We start from the raw sequence: 19921 nt of genomic DNA, 5'->3' as shown, positions 1-19921 counted from the left end.
GGTATTTGGTCTTGTTGATGACATTGTAGGCGAGGGTGAATATTAATTACATTCTGGAGTACATTAGGGATCCATTGTAGGACTATGAATATTATGGCAGATGTGGATTGACAAGAGGGGAAGATCAGTCTTCATGTAACATTTACGGCAGATTGAAGCAGGGACAGGTGGCTGAGGGGAAGGGTAGATAAGAGGAGGATGCAGCAGTCGAGTCCAGGGATTATTATAGAGTAGATAACAGCTTTAGTTGCTATATAAACCACTGTTATGTCTTATAAATACACTTTAACCCCTTTCTCATGTGAATCCTAGCTATCATATTGAAACTTGTGTTTCATTTAACTATTTCATATGCACACTACCCCAGAATTTTCTTTATCCCAATTATTAGTTTTGTTGCCTGATGCTGAAACCTCATACCGTGATTCCAATTGTCTAATTGACTTTATAATATATCATCATTCGCAAAAAAACAACAACTAAATAACATCAAGACAATTGCATATACCTACATACTACATTAAATTCAAATATAACCTGCAGATCATATACTGCATCTGAGGAGCAGCAAGTACCTGAATCATTGTCCACATTATCAGCGCAAACCATTTCCATAATAATGTTGCACCCTATTCCACTCCAGCCAACTTGACATACACAGTGCCACCCATTTTGGTCAAGTGTACACCTGCCATTGCCATAACAGAGACCTGGGCAGCCATCTACAAAGAGATATAAACTTATGTTAGCCTAATATACATTTGCATCACATTGAACAATGAGTATTGCTAACATTTGGTTGTGTTTGTTGTTAGTAATGGCCAATATAATTGCAGCTAAATCTGTGCACTGAATTAGACTAGGAGATACATCATAACTATAGTGAATAATACCTATAACTAGGCTTGCCAAATAATCCCTTTAATTCAGCAGACATATGAATTACACAGATTCTTTAGCTGGCTAACTTCTCCGCTTCACCTGGTGTTAAGCAGCCACAGAACCTGTGTAATTCACATGTCCCGAATTAAAGGGATGATAAGAAAAACCTATCTATAAGAGAGATTTAGCAAACCTCCTAAAAAGGACTCATGGAGGTGTTGTCCATAGTAACCAATCAAATCCTAGCTATTATGTTATGCAATGTACTCAGTGGCGTAACTATAATGAGTGCAGGGTGTGTGGTGCTTATGGGTCCCTGGGTTTAGGGGACCCGCACCACATACCCTACACCCATGTACTTTATTTCATACCTTTCCGGATTCCCATGCTTATACAGGGTCAGCACATCTCAGCTTACACAAGACACAGTACTGCCTAATGACCTGCCACTTTATAAATAAAGAATGATGATGGGCATCAGGGGGCACAATGGTTAGCTTGCTGACTCACAGCACTGAGTTCTTGGGTCCAACCAGTGTGGAGTTTGTATGTTCTCCCTTGTTTGTGTAAGTTTCCATCACGTACTTCGGTTTCCTCTCACAGACCAAAAACATACTGGGAGGTTAATTATCTTCTAACGAAAAATGAATCCTAATATATGTCTGTGTAAAATCCACAGGGGCAGGGATTGATGTGAATGACTAAATAAGCCCTGTGGAATATTTGTGCACTATAATATTGTGATACACATTACTCGTAATTAATCATTGTACAATTATCACATATAATTATGAAACAATGCCTTTGTTTCCAAAACCTTACCTCGTACAGCATCCAAGTAGTGAGCTGTATGGGAAAAAACAGAAAAACACAACTATAACATGAATAAGTAGACACACAGCCAAGACTGTAAGGTATACGGAGTAGGTAATATTAGATTTGCACAATGGAATGTCTTCATGATTACAGCAAAGCATGATGCAAGTTGTTCCCCTATTGTGACTCCCATACCTCTGAAACATATTCTAGGGACTCTCATGAATAAGAAATGTAATTAGTCCATCAAAGGTATCCCTTGTCTTCTTAAAGCATATCAATAGTCTAAATTCAATGAAATACAGTAAATATTGTAACCTCTCCAATTGCTTTACATTATCTCAAAAAGTAAACCCCAGTATAATATTTAGCAATATATTTACAGAAATGAATGTGATCCCCTTAAAGACAACATTTTTATCTGTCCAGTAAACTATAGAAATTTGCATTGTTTTCATTTTGGTTGCCCATGTAACATTTTTATGTCACTAGCTATTGCACTATAATAACATGTTTGTTGCATTATTATTTGCATTATGGTCAATGCTACAATTATGTGGAAAACTAGCATGAACTAACTTAATGTAAATTATCAGTAGAAACCAGCATCCCTTTAAAGTTATAGATGGTGACTACATAAAGTCTGCTTTCTACACTTAACAAGATCAGGGATATACAATATATTAATATATGCAGCATATTATTGGTGACGGTTGATAGAACTCTATAGAGCTTTGTGACACTGTAAAGAGGAGCTCTAGATGTCACAAATGCCTTGGTCTGAATGGTCAGTTATTGAATAGGAAAACAAACCTAACCGTGCCCCTGATTTTGCATAATACAGCAAATAAAATCTAATATCTGTCTTTCTTTGAACTTCATTTTTCTTAAACAGAGCAGACAAACTTAACGACTTTGATGGACTCACCAACTGTACATCGTTCACCCTCCCATCCGGGACTGCATTCGCATTTTCCATCTTTACACTGACCATGTTCAGCACAGTTTGGGTGACAGATGCGTTCTTCACAGCTGGCTCCTCCCCAGCCTTCTTCACATTGACAGACACCTCCTGAGCACACACCGTGACTTCCACAGTCCACTGCGCACAGCTCTAGAGGAGCAATAGTGAGCCAGAGTATGATTATGTCACAGAAAGGTTTTATGTCGGCACTGCCAATGTACTAAAAGCAATTTATACCCTAATAGAGCAACTCAATTTTACAGCATTAAGTTAATTTACGGATAACAGTTCTGTAAACTTTTTATTATGTTAGGAAAACAAATTATATTGAAATGACCACTTTGTTGAAAACTAGGAGTCTATTATATTTATAATATTAACTTAGTCCCAGCAAAGAATTGTACTTGGGCAATATTCCAGCATCTAAAGTGTGATAGATTGGAAAGCCGCAAATGCACTCTAGAGGGTAGGAAAATCACATCTCAAAATAGAATATATGTATTGATCTGTGTAAAAATGCAAAATTCAAGGAAAAACTGAATCATAGCAGCAGAACAACATATTTCTTATTTTGTAGCCTCACATAGGTTAATCACATAACAAATAGCATGTGCAAATGTTATAAAACTGCTTAAGTTGGAGTAAACAGTTCTAGTCTCTGTGGGTAGTGAAGTATGAAATGACTTTGTGTCACCACGCTGATCCTGTTATGAGTTAGGACAGGTTAATTAAAATTATGGTCATGCAGTTGTTTAGTATATGACAAGTACAGCAGGTATTTTAACACACTCTTGACAAAATAAACAATCCAAGATGGGATCTGTCAAACATGAATGACTCTTGCACCATGTGGGATATTTAATCAGAGGGACAAGTGCTACAAATAAATAGGAAAAAATTCTGCAGAGAGACTTGAGGTTTACGTTACAAGTTTTGCTTAATAATTGTTATTAGCTTTATTGCATTTCTCTACAAGAAATGATTACTAAAATTCAGCAGTTTATTAAAATCCAATATTCACAGTTGCATTGTGAAAATAAATGTTAAAAACACCTCTAAGTACCAGAAAAAAAGAATTTGCAACAGGTTAATAGTAAATTTACAGGAAAGCTAGAAAAACATCAGAGCATTTTCCCAACACCCTTTGAGCTTTGTGCCATCCAGGGGATATGCTCATGGGGTGGTCGGGGGGATGGGGATTAGCTAGACCAATTCTTTTTCTGCTAAAGGTCCACATTTTGTGATTTCCCTACCCTACAATTTTACCATTAAATCAGAGTTTTCCTTCTTTTACAAGTCAGCAAATAAACTTTGCCATTTTCCCATTCATTATAGGAGCAAACAGGGGAGTCTGAGTTATTAAGTAAGTCATCTTCTTTAGTTGTTCAGACAAAAATAACACAGATCATTAAACATGACCCCTTGCAGCAGGTGCAAAATGTTCTGCTCCTGGACTTTAATCTTAATTTATTATTGCAGTCACCTGTGTTGACTCATCATTCTCATCAATTAACTAGTTCAACACAGGTGACTGCAATCATAAATTAAGAGGGACGTGCAGCAGTAGAGCATTTTGTACTTGGTGAAAGGGGTCATGTTAGCCTGTTTGATAACAGCAGGATGGAAAATCTGTTTGACCAATGATTCATATAGATGTGATGATCATCAGCTTACCAGGAATTAGGAGTATTTTGCTATCTGATTGGCAATTGGCCCTGTGCCCAGACATATATGGACCAGTGATGTGGACAGGTGAAGCAGAGTCTATCCTGTCATACTAAAGGCCCCCATACATCAGCAATTGATTGCAGCAATCTTGCAATTTGCAATCGATTGTGTATAAAAATCTTTCCCTTTTTCAATCGATTACAGATTGCAGAATTGCCATAATTGATTGAAAAAGGGAAAGATTTTTATACACAATCGATTGCAAATTGCACGATTGCTGCCATCAATCTCTGATGTACAGTATGGGGGCCTTTAGGTATACTCCAGAGTTTTGACTATAAAAATTACAAGAAAAATGTAAAGAAAATATTATAATTGTCTTGTTTGTATTATTCTAATCATATTTATAGTCATAACTCTGGAGTAAAAAGTGTATGGCAGGTGAAGCGCTGTCTCCCCTAATCTACCTTTTCCACACATCCCTGATCAAAACACACCAAATTTCCAGCACTATATACTGCTGCACCCTTGTATAATGCCCACATGTACCCTCGGGTTCATATATGTATGTGTACATCTGGCTCTGATACTAGCCAGTGCCTCCCCAGCCATTTACCTCACCGCACATCACTGATATGGACAGTTTTACGGCAAATGAAAAGAGTGGAAAATGAATGTTCTTTAAAGTCATTTATCTCTAGAAACATGACATTGAATTGTTTAATGATAGTTACACTTTTTGGTGCAAATAAATGAAACCTAAGTGGTTGAAGAGAAGACTGATGCAAGCAGCTGTATACAGCGCTGTAACACAACTGGCTAAAGCTGGCCACACACTAGACCAACTTACATCCAACCAGCCAACTTGTTGATTGGTTGGAATGAAAATCTGGTAACGTATGGGAGTAACTGATTATCAGCAAGTTGTTCCTAAATGCCAGAAAACAGATGAAAATGGTCATTCAGACAAGTTTGTTAAATGTTTGATCTAAACAATTTGTTCAAACTAAAGTTTTTGTCCATTTTCCGGCGTTTGGGAGCAAATTGCTGATTGTCATTTGCTTTCGTCCCTTACCAGATTTTCATTCCAACCAATCAACTAGTTGGATGGTTGGATGTAAGTTGGTCTAGTGTGTGGCCAGCTTTACACCTTGTACCGGCCACACCCCCCTGAGTACATGAGGTCATGCGGAGGAGGCAGGGTCGCCAGAGCCAGTAAGAACAGCACTACCCAGAGCATCCCCAGGATGTTCCGGGGTGCTGCACAGACTGTAGTGTGCATGTCTGGAGCATCCAAAGGACGCTCCTGGTGGCACTACAGCAGCAATTCTGGCTGCAGGGTGCCATTTCATGCAGATGCAGGGACTGTGGGACAATGACAGTTTCACCCACAGAGCTCTGTGCAGCGGCACCACTCACACACCCCTGGTTACAGCCCTGACTGTATAAATATCAATTATATAGAAAATATAAACCAGTACACAGCTGATAAAACAATCATAATTCATTAGGAATTACGGACTAGTCATAAATAACAATAATATACATAAAGGATCCTGGATTGTGTTATATCTAATTCTAGTTGTTAATAGAAGCTTCATAAGGAGTCCATTGATGATATTTTAATAAACATAACTAAAGTTCACTATTCAATTTAGATACTTTTTGATACGCTTCTATATGTTCATCATTCTGTTAAACCAGTAATTAATGGTCTTCCTAACAGGCTTCTCCTGGGATCACCCAGTTCCTCTTGATTCTGCTACACACCACCTTAGTTTATGGGGTGAGCATGCCTGCTCTTTAAAGGTTCATTCAAATGAACGCTCCTGCCAGTGACTTGCCCCATGATTTGGAGAGCAGGGTATTTAAACCTACTCAATGCCTCTGAAAGGTGCCAGATCTTTAGTATGAGCTATTTGGCTATTGTTATTTGGCAACAGTATTGTAGCCATTCCCTGGGATATATTTACTAAAGTGAGAATTTTTAGAAATGGAGATGTTGCCCATAGCAACCTATCAGATTCTGCTTAACATTTAACTAGCACCTTCTAGAAGATAATATCTAGAATCTGATTGATTGCTATTGGCAACATCTCCACTTCTAAAAACTTTCACTTTAGTACATTTACCCCTCTGTGTCTTGTGTACTGGTGCTACTCATCATTTAATGTGTATCCTCCTTGAGACATTAATTTATTTTGGCATCACTTGCTCCTGGGTCAGTTGGAACTCCCTTTCCTATTCTCCATTGTGCATGCTTCTGTCTGTCAGCACCTGCTGGTCACATCTAGTCCAGCATGGGGGCCCCAACCTTTGTAGTTTCAATAGAGAAGTTAATACCTCCTTACACGGATTGCTGGTGTAAACCTGATTCCACATTAGATTCTGCACCTTTACTGTGGGTAGCACCTAACTAGAATGACTGTATCAGATATGCTATGCTTCAGTGTGCTTCTGACATCTACTAGGTCTTATAATGTTGGAAACAAGCTCTTTCACTCACTTTGTCAATTTTGAGACTATTCTTCAACCTCTTTTCAAAGAAAATCCAGGCATTTCTATTCTACACTTCATATGTTCTATGAAAACTATAAGAATTGTATATTTGACTTGACTCCAATGATACTCTTCAGTTTTTTAATCAAATTAAAGGTTAAATGGAATTTAACCAATAGATTTCACATCAGAGGATTGATTTCCTTGACGTGCTGGTTTATGTGGAGGAAGACTTGTAAGAAATCCATTTAAATAGAAAAACTGCAGGTTATAACACTGGGCCTGATTCAGCTTTGGGAATAAAGGCCCGTATTCAATTTGATGCATAATGTCGGAAACTTGTACTTTCCGCCACATTCACCTGTTTGAGATGCAAATTCGAGGCATGCGCATCCCCGCGATTCGCCCTATTCACTTACAGAACAGGTGAAAACACAAATAGGCGAATGCATAACAGGCAGAAAGTACTGAATAGATTGGGGGAATCAGTCTGTACCCCAAAATAAGACGCACTGACAGTGGAAATCATTACATATGTGTACTATTAGCCCTAATAAACATACTTTGTGTACTTAAGTTGTGTTAATTGCTTTCTAGAAGCATATTTGTAAAAGTGGTGAAGACTGATAGAAAACAGTATTTTTTGGTGAAAATAAATAGTCCAGTCAAATTTGAGGTATTTCAAAATGGGTACTAGCATATTTTCGTGTCTCTAAAGTGCACTTTTAAAAAATGTGAAAAATCCACCTGCTGCATGCACCTGCAATCCTAAAAACACCTGCCCCATCCATACAGCCCCCCAATAAATCAAATTTGCTTCTTGTTATCCTTGTCCCCCAACTTTTTAATTTTCGCCCCAAAAATGACATGTCTTTTTTGGGGTGTTCTAAGGTATTTTTTTTTGTACCCCAAAACAGAGATTTTGCACTTTTTTCCGCCTGCCATTCATTGGAGAAACTTTTCTGCCTCTTTCAGTGCATTGAGTTTCCGCTTAGGCGTATTGGTCCCAAAATTGAATTTGGAGATAAGACTCAAACAGGTCGAAAAGCGGCAATAGGCGAAACTTTTTCACCGATTTCGGTTTTATGCGTCTAATTGAATCCGGCCCAAAGTAAGATATAGCAAGTAACTGTGCAGCTTGGTAAAACCATGCTGCACTGCAGGTGGGGTAGATGCAAAATGTGCAGAGAGATTTAGATTTGGGAGGGGTGTGTCCAAACTGTAATCTAAATTGCAGTGTAAAAATAAAGCTGTCCAATATTTGTCGGCTACATGCAAAAGCAGCCAATATTTACCCCACATGCTAAAAAAAAGGGTGTATTTACACCCTTGCATTGCAACATGGTTTGTTCAGGTACACAGTTACTTGCTATTTCTTACTCTTACTCTTTTCCCAAAGCTGAATCAGGCCTACTGTTCTTAGTTATTATAGCTGCAACTCAAAGCATGTAAAGAAAATAATTTCTTTCAATCAGGTTCTTAGAGTATGTAGAATTTGTAGTAAATAACTTTAGATAGAATCACAACATGTCAAATTGATTGTCAAATTGCTACATAAATATGTGACATAGAGCCAGATTCTGAGGTGGACACAGTTTTGACTCTTTTGCAACTGGCCAATGTTTTGTCTACTAAGCACGTGTTTGGGCTACACTGTCCAAGTGCCACAATGCTCTTGCGACAGAGGTTGCAGCATGGATAACGATGCAGGGTGACTGACAGACAGCGGCCATTTGGGGAGGTAATGGGGCAGTGGAAACAAAGGCGCAGACGTGTTCTGGTGGTGTGTCTGATGTTTCTAATCTTCATCCGATGCTGCATCTTCAGACACAAGTAGCAGATCTGAGAAGCCAGTGGTGGGTTTCTTATTACAAAAGATGGCGGCTGCGACATTTGCATAACTTCTTAAGAAGATGCACCACCTTCAGCCTTTGTGTCCAACTGTGGATCAGACCCTTAGTTACTTAAGAATTGATCCATAGGAATCGCTCTGCATTGGATTTGCGTGGTCTCTGTGATCGCAGTGCCGTCACAGTGAAGCCTTCTCGCACGCGCACTGAGATGCATACACATGTGCAGTGCACAACAATTGGCTGTCTGCATGTGTATTCACAATAGCAATCAGTAATGAATCAGGCCCATAGTATTAAAGGACATGTGACACCCCTGAAAGATTCCCAGAGGGAATGCAGGGGTTAACAGACACAGCAGGTGTTAATGTCCTGACAGCCTTTCACATGAAGTGCACAGGACTGCAGAGTGCTTGGAGGAATGATGAGGACTCTAGGACCCAGAGCTGGCTGAAGGGAAACAGTATGTGTATGCAGCCTGTGCCCTGCCTGAGAGAGAGATCCCAGGAAGTCTGATGAGAGGGCAATGCACATGGCAACCCAGGGCCAAGTGGAGAGCAGGAGTGCTGTATGTTTGGAGCCCCTGTAGTTACAGTAAATGGGGCAGCAGTGTGAACCTGTGCTGCACTGTAAGAAGAGCCTAGAGACAGGCAGTGGACAGCTGAGGCAGAGTGCCTGGGGAGCTGTATTATCCAAACAACAAGAACACCAGGGTGCAGATCCAGCAGAGAGTAGATCCTTAGGTTGACACTTTTACAAGCTTTCTACAGCAGCCATAACTGTGAGCCTTTTCTTCTATCTTTGCAACTAATGAACAGCCACAGCATCGAAATCCCGACACCTGTCATTAGACCTACCCCGGGAGCCCGACCTCCAGCTTACCGATCGAGTGTAAGATGGGCGACAGGTGCAAACAGCCGCAAGTGGGAGGGTTAGGTTAGGGGCTCCCGGGGAGACTTAGGGTTAGGCACTCCTCCGGGAGATTAGGGTTAGGCTAGGGGAAGGGGGGGTTAGGCACCACCGGAGGCAAGTTTGGGTTCGGCACCCCCAAGGAGACTTAGATTTAGGCTGCGGGGAAGGGGGGTTAGGTTTAGGCACTTAGAGGGGGGTTAGGGTTAGGCACTTGGGGGGAGGTTAGGGTTAGGCACCCCTAAAGGAAGGTTAGGGGGTAAAAAAAGCTTCCGCAGTTGGCCATGCGGATGGCGGTAAATCATATTGATTCCATTAAATGTCCCTAGTGTAATAGTTATTATACATTATTACACTACAGCATTGCCATCTAGTGGTTGGAACCGGAAATTGTCAAGGCTATATATGTTGTATTGAACTATGCACTTTTCATACTTACCTTTTGGCCCCAACGCGCTGATCAATCTAGAGTATTGACATTTTACTAATGCACACTAGTCCAGGGTCATGGGTTGATTGTCAGAGTTTTGTAATGTAAATTTAGGGTTATGTGTTGTGAAGCAAAAATTAAAATAGTAACTCTGCAGAATTAACGGTAACTGAGATTATTTGAATTGTATTTTGCACACCATATTTGCCGTCAATGTGATGTCATTATATGACCAGCTGGACTGATTGATATCACTATCAAAGTGATTAGCAGTGATTTATATTAGTAATACCCAACTGGCATGTCCTAAGGTTGTAAGGTTAATTTAGTTCATCCAAACAGTAAACTTCAATAACATTCACTTGTGCGTGTTTTTGGTTGTAGCACCAAGCATTATATTAGTGAAAGAACTCAGTATAGCAACATCCAGAATGGATGGACTTTATTTACTTGCTGTCTTCCACAAATGAGGTGCAGAGCACTAACACCTACTACCTTACATGTGGCACTTCTAGCCACACATATCTCTGAGGTTCCGACCCTATCATTCCAACCAGATCCACCGCCAGCCAAATTGCTTCCATATATACCATAAACCATTGCATTGAGAAAATCTCACCCTAACATGGTCTTACTCTACTAACTTGTTATGTTTGTTACACTGCCCTTTCTCATTAAGTAAACCTACTTTAAAATCATCATTACCAATTTCAAATAATTTTTATGCTCATCTTTACCAACTTCAAATATTTTTTATGCTCATCCCAATACTTAATTTTGTCCCTCACTGCTCATGACCTTACCACCTATCTCAAAGGCATATTATACACAATCAATGATTTAATTCTTACCAGATCCAGGACCCCACAACCACCTCCTATATTACTTCTCTAAATTATGTTCTTTCTCTCCTGTTACTGAGGAAGTGGTCACCAGCTATCTGACCTTCCTCTCTCTTCCATCTATCCCAGTTAAAATATATCCTAGTGAATTGACAAGGCTGATCTTCCTTTCTCGTAGCTCCACTTCTGCTTAATGTTCTACATTCTAAAAAACCCATATACTCACCAACACTGCCTCTTCATATAGCTTTGGCCTTATTGTGATGTAGTCTTCCTCTCAACCACTTATATCAGCCTCTGACATGTACCTCGTCTCCTGCATAATCACCACCTCTCACACCTGCACCATAACTTCTCCCATGCTATGCCATATTTAGGAAACACCCTACCACATCTAATCAGACTATTCCGCAAGTATTAGGGTGAAATGTACCAAGTCTTATAAAGAGTGAAAAGTGGACAATGGACTAGTTGTCTATAGCAACCAATCAGCGCCTTCATATTTTATACAATGTACTCGATAAATGCTCGCTGGAAGCTAATTGGTTGCTATATACAAGTACTCCACTTGTCTTCTTCTCTACCCTTTAGAAGACATCTCCCCTTAATCTGTTAGGTACTCTCTGTAATACCCACCTCTTCACTATAGCATTCTACTTCCAATGTGTGTACCACCATTTATGGTCTATATTGCACTCCTAGTACCACTACCTCATATTGTTTTAGCATTGCTTTTTCCATCTAGACTGTAAGATCTGTATTTGCTTAACCATTTAATTTGGTTAATTGGTAATGTTTTTAGTACTTAGCAATAGCATTGATCAATAGCAATTAACTTGTAAGCATGCAGATACTGAGCAATGTGTTTAGTATTTAGTATACATATGAAGAAGATTAGTTTGGTATAGACAGACAATATTTATAACAACCAATATAAAAACTGAAATCTTCTCATTGAGATAAATCAAACACTTAGCACATATGTATGTGTCTTTGTCGGACTATAAGATGGACCTTTTAGCACAGTAAGTGGAAGAGGTGCACACTTTTGTCCATTGTCTTGTGTAAATGTAACACTATTGCATTTATTAAAAAGTGCATATGCATCCGATAAAATTTTAACTTGCTTACATTTGGTGCGAAATCCCTCTCCAATCATTCCCCTCCATTTACAAAGGATGCTTTTAATGACAAGATGCCATTCAATCATATGGTGTTAGCAGTCTGTCTCCTGGCTTAGGCATCTCAATATGAAGACTATCATGCAGGGATCTGTCCATGTACTACAGTTTTGCAAGTGAAGTGGGAAGAGTTAAGTAGGGTACACATCAGACGATATTGCGGACAATATAACGCGTCATTCTGATATATTGGCAATATCATCTAATGTGTATGCTCTATGTTGGGCCATGCATGCTCCCGTTTGGTTATCAGTCGCATTGTCAGGTCAGCCGTACATGCAGCTCAATCTGATGATGTGACTGACGACCCCATGCAGCAGGATGTGACAGGCGTCGACATATCAGGCGGTCGGGCATCGGATCATTTAATGAGTACCAGCCTCCTGATATGGTGGCCCATCATCCGTGCAGTCGTCCGTTGGATCACTGGGTACACATATTGGGGCAGATGTATTATAGCGGAAGGTTAAGTGCCGCTATATCGCTTCCTGCTTCGCCTCTTTACCATGACAAAGCAGGAAGCACTAACGTTGAGATGTATGAACATCTCATCGCCCGAAGAAGGGGAGCATTAACTCCCCCCTCAGGCGATCCCTCCCTGAGGACATAGCACATCAGCCTAGTGTTGATGTGCTGTGTCTCTGTCCTGGCCGGCTCCACTGAGCATGAATGGGATCTTGCAAGTATCGCAAGATCCCGCGTGCAGCCCTCAAGCCGGCAGCCACTGCAGCAGGGACAATGCTGTGGGGATAGGGCATCGCCAGGCTGTAGCTGTCCATAGTGACAGCTACAGCTGGCGGAACTGTCAGGCGGTCTGACCGTTCATACATGGCCCAGGCTATCTTGTAGATAGCAGCACCGATAATGACAGGGGTGCATATCGCCCCTTTCATTTACCGCCAAACCACCGATCATTCATTGGGGAGAAGCGGTATCAGCGCACATAACGTGCGTTGATACCGCTTCTGAGCTTCATACATGTTCCCCATTGTTTATTGTGTACCCAGCATTAGAGTAGTAATCTAATATGACACCAAATGAGGGGCTAGCCATTTTATATATCTGCTTAATGTTTAGATTATAAATACATTGTGATGTATAATGTTACCTTATGAGAAGTGTTCTTTATTCAAACAAGTTAAAAGTTTCATTTAAAATTCCCATCAATAACATTCGCATTACAGTTTGTCCAGACAAAGTGAGAGGAAATGAAAACAAACTGTTAGCAGCTGGGCAATTTACAACTGCTAAAACCTCATTGTCATTTCTCATTTGCTCTAGCAGATTTATGAAAGCTACTATTCAATGTAACTTCCTTTTATTATTCATTTCCAGAATCGCAGACAAGGCTGACCCCAGAAGACGTGTGTGTTTGAAATATTTCTTCTCAGGATTAAAAAGATTTTACTAAGGGAAAAAAATGAGAGTTTGTATATTACAGACTTTACCTGCAAAATGGTCTATCCACAAAACAATAGAATTTATTTTTTCTAAACAATGAAAAATACTTGTCAGTTTATCTTTTGCTGTTGTTTAATTCCTTTGGGGTTTTCTCTAATTTAAAATGCTTTTAATGATAAATTCTTGTTACTATTCCCAAGAATTGAAAATATAAACCCCTTCAGGTACAATTGCCCAGAGATGCAGGCCCTTTGCTTTGATAATATCAGTATTCACAGTGGGTTCTGCAGTAGCTAAGTTAACAAAAGGCCATTACATTCTTGTAATGCAATTTATTCTTTGAAATATTCTTCCTGAACTTTACAGTACTCTACAAATTTCCAAACACATCTTCACTATGGCTAAACAAGTAATACTGATGTTTACAGTTTAATTAGCATCGAGAGATTTAAATGTCCCTGTCATAATTTATTCAACTCTAATATTAATTGTACTGTCTAATTAAATCCTAATTGCAATGTACAGTTATTAGATGCACAAGTTTCTGAGACAATTAGGTATTAAATGCAAACCTCCCTCTCTGTCTTGTATTCTATAAATTAGATGTTGGTGTGGACTACAGTATCATGTGTACAGATACAACATGGCTGTAACACACAGTACACATATAATATATGTATTTTTATTTTGTATATTTAAATATCTGTTTAATGTGTAATGGGCGTAGGTGACAGGCTTACTTTAAAAGTAAACAATATAAAATATGTACAACATTAAAACATCTTGAAGAATTCAGAATGTGACCCTGTGACACGCTATAGTACCGTTGGTTACCTGGGCTGTAACTAGTGTTGTGTAAATGGTACTGCTGCACAGAGTGCAAGGCCCTGTGGGTGCCACTGTCGCTGGCTAGCAGGGTGCCTGGAACTGCACCTTGCAGCCAGAATCGCTGCTGCTGTGCCACCTCGAGCATTCTCTGAACTCTCCAGACATGTAAACAATGCAGCCTATACAGTTCCCCAGAGCATCCTAAGGATGCTCCAAGCACTGGTGTTATTCTGGTTGCTGGCAGCCACACTCCCCTTTGGCATGACATCATGACTCAGGGCTTGCACAGGGTGCATTAACAGCCAGTTAATGCACTGTAGCTTACTATTGTACTTTTACTATAAAACAAAGTATACACGAATAAGAAGTAGAATGCTTAATCCCTGCCTCTGGTTGTACTGATTTCTAGGAAAGTGTGGTCTTAAGTATTTTAATTTGCAAGTTTGGGAACTAAGTTAATATTATAGAATGTCCACTTTAGGATAATGCTACTCCCGTTTATAGCAGTTATGTTATATTTTATTCTGAATAATATGCGACCATGATTTCAACACTGAAATACTCGATTCATTAACAAATTTAAAGCTGTGCTGGTAACAGAAGTTAAATAAAGCATTGACATGTGTGGTTAGCTACAGCATCTATACAATCCAGCAATGCCTTCACTAAACACCTCCCTAGACATATATTTTCTCACTCCCCTTAGGTAAGTTTGAGTCCTTAAACATTTTTTCAAAGATACAGAACAGTGTCAACTGGCACAAAGAAGAGACCCCTCTTTACCAGGATCTGTGACAGGGGGGGGACTACCGGTACGCCGGTTCTGGGCCCTAAGGTCCAGAGGGGCCCTGAGGTTCACAACTAGGCAAAAAAATCAATCAAGCTGGCCCCCATCACATGGTCAAAAGGCACAACTGCGCCACTCCATAGTGAGTGCAGTACATCTGCCGGGACTCATACCCACCGTGCAGCTATCTTGTAGTCTGGCCCAGGCAGCACTGAGCTCTTTGAGGCAACACAGTGCTGTGATGTCATAGGTCCTGTCACATCATGTCATTCCCACCTGTGCTGCTTTGGCAGGTTGCAGTAGTGAGGGGCTGGGGGATGAGGAAGGTGCTGGTGCTGTCGTTGAGGATGCTGATAAGATTGTGGAAGGTGATGGGGGCTGTCATTGAGGATGGTGATGGGAGGCTGATTAAGGTGATGAGGGGCTGAGGACTGAGGATGGTGATGGGGGCTGGGAAAGGTGATGAGGGCTGAGGAAGGTGCTGAAGGCTGTGGATGGTGATAGAGTCTGAGACTGAGGAAGGGGCTTTTGGACTGAGAATGGTGATGAGGGCTGAGGAAGGTGATGATGGGCTTTTGTTCTGAGGATGGTGATTAGGGCTGAAAATGGTGATGAGAGACTGAGGGCTGAGGAAGTTGATGAGGGGCTGAAAACTGAAAATGACCGACTGTAGACCCCACCCTCCCACCCATGAGGCATCCACAGCACTGTCAACAAGAAGACCTTGGAAGATATGGCAGAGAAGAACTACAACCTGCATCATCAGTGACAGAGAGAGAGTGTGGTAAGTCATATTATATTTTTACTTTACTTAAAGGCCGGCATGTCATGGTCCGCTCCGGAGGTCCGCGGGGGGTCCGGTACTTACCTGTCTGGATGCTGTGGCTGTATCTATCTGGCGGGGGTGCAGGCTGCTGGTGGCTGGCACACTGCATGGCTGGGTCCCTGGGAAGCAGTGCCAGGTCACAGCCATCAGGGAACTGCACTGGCTGGAGGTCTCCACAGAACAGTGCTGGGAGCTGGGCGCTGCCATCTTGCTTGAGGTCAGTCATGTCAGAGTGTGCCTAGAGAGTCCTGCCATCTAATCATGCTCCAGCCTGTTGTATTTAAGAGCTTCCTAGAAGTCCTAAGGTTGCCAGTGCCACGTCTTACACAGCCTAGCTGTGTGTTAGTTCTCTGTGCTCCTGCGTGTCTCCTTGTCTCCTATTTCCAGTGTATATTTCCTTGGATAGTTTGTTGCCATCAGCTCACCTCATAGTACCACTATCAGCATTCTGCTATCCGAGTTCTTGTGCCACCTCCGGCACCACGTAACAGAGCCTCCTTCTGCCAGTCTTCCCAGTCAGTACCGGCAAAAGGTATCCAGCCCATAGCTGTACCTCCGTATACCTGGTGTAATTATATTCTCTACCTTTGAATGCCCTTGTCCTCCATATCTTCCTGCTGGAAGGGTTATTCATGAACAAACACCTCCTTTGTCCGGCTTCATTCAAAGATCAAGAATCTGCTCCTAAAGAAATTCCTGCACCCAGTCCGGGTCCTCTTACAACTACAGACATGACACTAGCATATCTTTCAATTAACATTATCATGTATCACATTACAGGGGAGGGATGAGTGGGTGTGTGGTTGAGGGAGGTAGGGTCGGGAGTGGTGGTTTGGAGAGGTGGGGCCCCCTGTGACATCAGTGTACCAAGCCCCAAGGTTTCTGTTGCAGGCCCTGCTCTTTTCTACTGCAGAGTGTGTGTTTGTGTGTGTGTGTGCGGGGGCACCACAGGGCAGGGGGTGCTGTTTGGGCATGGCAATTTTCCTGTTTATTATCATGCTCACTTGTAGCTTCCTTTTCTTTTATCTCCAGCATCTCCTGGCCTCCCCTATCTCTTCCCTGGCCCTTTCCCATGAAGCCATGGCCCTTTTTCATGTGCACTATCTTATGTCCTTAGTTAAAACTTGGAAGGGGGAGCGCCAATGCTCTCTCTGGCACAGGGCACCAAAAAGTCTAGTTATGACTCTGATAGGTATTGTTTGTTTTTATGCCTAAAATAATAATTAATTTTTTTATATAGCACAACCACATTATGAGGTACGTTTGCTGCTAGCTCCTTTCTCCTTTATCAGGTAAGCCTTTTAAATGAAAGTACCTATTGAAGAAACTGCCTGTTTATGTGGCAGGGAAACATGTCAAGTCACATTAAACTATATACTGTGAATTTTCGTTACTGGATTGGAGCAACCCGATTTACTACCACAGTATATCCATGCAATGCTAAAAGAAAGCAATGGAAGCCACTCTGAACTTCCACTTGTAAGGCTCAGGCAGCATGCATACCTCAGTGGCTTCATTGAGCTCATAAACTGGACAATCTGGCAGTTTGCACGTGTGTCTGAAGCAGGAAATTCCCCACATCAAGCTATATAGCAGGTGATAGAGGGTGCATTTTCGCTCCTATATCAGCTCCTACATTCCTACTTAAAAAAATGCATACAGTTGAATTCTGCAACCAATGGGCAAGACCAGTCTATTTTTAAAGAATTTTAGGTTTTCCTCCAACAACTGCATTCAGTATATACAATTGATTATTCTACCACCAGCATCCTGTTTAGGAGCAAACAGCTAATTAAATCCAAATAACTATGGTTCAAACTTGTACTCTTGCTCTAGTCATTTAAGTGCTCCTCTGAACTGTGTAAGATTACAACTATAAATACTATTGACTAATCAAGTAAAAATAATGGGATGCCCTTCTAGCCTGTCGAAGTGCAGCAACTCGGCGTGGCAAGGATTCCACAAGTGGATGGAAGACCTCTGGAGGTATGTTGACCTAGAGGTCCATGATATTTGTAGATGCAGGATCTTGGGTGCGAATGGACCTTTCCACAACATCCCAAAAATGCTTGATTGGGTCCATGATGGCCATGGTGGCCACACTAATTGTTGGAACTCTCCAGAATGCTCCTCGAACCAATTCTGGACAACTTGGAACTGATAACATGCTGCATTATTCTGCTGGAATATTCCATCATTGTGTGGGGTACATGAAGTCCATCAAGGACTGCAAATGGTCAGCAAGCAATGCATCGTAGTGGTTACCGGTCAATGAATGTTCAGGGGGACCAGCAGGTCCAACCCATGCCATGTGAACACACCCCAAACCATTATGTAATCACCAACAGCCTGCAAGCTGCTTTGTTGACAGCTGGGGTCCATGGCCTCATGGGGTCTGCACCATACCAGAACCCTATCAGCACAAAACTGGAACTGTGACTCATCAGACAACACCAAGTTTCCAGTCCTCTAGGGTCCAATTAATAACATCACAAGCCCAGGGGAGGTTCTGTGTCCGGTCATGTAGTGTTAACAGGGGCACTCTGGTGGGTCTTCTTCTCCCATATCCCATGGAAGCTTAAGAATGCTGCACTGACCTGATGGATATGCATCTGGTATCTAATGATTTGAATATGGATTTGATTTGAGCCAGTGTCACTTGTCTGTTTCCACGGACAATTGTGGCCAGACGCTGCTGGTCACAATCATTAAGCACCCATAGTCGGCCATCGTTCTGTCCACGGTGGGTGGTTATGCCTTCCATGAGGTATTCCCAGTACACATGTGACCCAGGATAACGAGGAATGTTGAATGTCCACACAACTTCAGAAATAGAGTGTCTCATCCGTTGGGCACCCACTATCATGCTCCACTCAAACTCCAATAATTCACATTGCCTTAACATGAGCAGCCTAGCCGGTGTTCAAACTGACTCATGAGATGTCAGATTACAAGTGATGTGGGTCTGAGCATTTCCAAGATTACACAGATCAGTGATGCCGCCTACCTTTGCCTTTACATACTGCTATCCCATGACTTTTGGTGCTTCAGTGTATATATATATATATATATATATATATATGTGTATAGGTGGTGGCAGAACTGACAGACTCAAGTTGGGTCAGAAGACCTCTAATTTACTTGGACGTTTCAGTCATCACTGACTTTCATCAGGAATGATGAAAGCCTGCGATGACTAAAACATTGAAGTAAATTAGAGGTCTTTTGACTAGTTTTGGAGTGCCACCCACCACCCATATACTTTCTTTTTGCTATTGCAGAGGGCACCCACTTTTCACATTCGGAGGAGTAGCGTCGAGCCTGTGCTAATATATATATATATATATATATATATATAAATGTATAACCCAGTTTTGCTGGCACTATGATAAAAAAGTACAGCTGCACCGGTGCTCAGAAAATAATGTCAAATATGTCAAAAAAATGGTCGGCACTCAGAGACTTTAATACAGACATATATTATAAGGCAACGTTTCGGGATATAACCCCCTTTATGAAGCCAAAACGGAAATTGTCTATATATATATATATATATATATATATATATTATAAAGCTGAAGTACCCAGCGTTGCCCAGGTTTAAATCTTCAAGTTATAAAGTTTTATTATGTTAGGTTGTCCAAATACATCCATTTAAAGACATAGAACAGGCTCCCTGTGTCAAAGTTCTACCTGGCGCACTCTGCTGTGAGGTCCGACCTGGAACCCAACCACTCCATTATGCATCCTAGATCAATTGCCACCCCTATGGGAAGTTTTCATCCAAATCCATCCAGTGGAAGGCCCAGAACAGGCTCCCTGGGTCAAATTTCTACCCAGTGTACACAAATGGGAGGTCTGACCAGTACCTCAACTACTAGTATGTCTTTTGGGTTTCAATGTTACCACTCTGGGAAGTTTTCGTCCAAATATATTCAGTGGAGGGCTCAGAACAGGCTTCCTGGGTCAAAGTTCTGCCCAGCGTACACCAATGTAACGTCCGACCGTGACCCTAACCCTCCTAAAACCTGGCCAGGA

At 41.3% G+C, this 19921-nt stretch overlaps 1 protein-coding gene across 3 annotated transcripts in view; it reads right to left on the bottom strand.

The window, feature by feature from the left end:
- Positions 1-19921, bottom strand: part of LOC148511753 (teneurin-1) — a 658333-nt gene that overhangs the window by 260068 nt on the left and 378344 nt on the right. For 2 of the 3 annotated variants that reach the window (XM_088482875.1, XM_088482876.1), the window contains 3 exons: positions 2627-2812; positions 1705-1728; positions 576-722 (listed from right to left, as the gene is read on the bottom strand). In XM_088482875.1, coding sequence (XP_088339001.1) covers positions 576-722; positions 1705-1728; positions 2627-2812 — 357 coding nt within the window. The remainder of the gene's footprint in view (positions 1-575; positions 723-1704; positions 1729-2626; positions 2813-19921) is intronic. The other variant, XM_088482877.1, reaches the window with a different exon arrangement.

This window comes from Taudactylus pleione, unplaced genomic scaffold, assembly GCF_031769625.1.
Source record: "Taudactylus pleione unplaced genomic scaffold, aTauple2 ptg000296l, whole genome shotgun sequence".
Lineage (NCBI taxonomy): Eukaryota > Metazoa > Chordata > Amphibia > Anura > Myobatrachidae > Taudactylus > Taudactylus pleione.
Note: the sequence above shows the minus strand (reverse complement) of the source record. Positions and strands in the feature narration are given on the sequence as shown.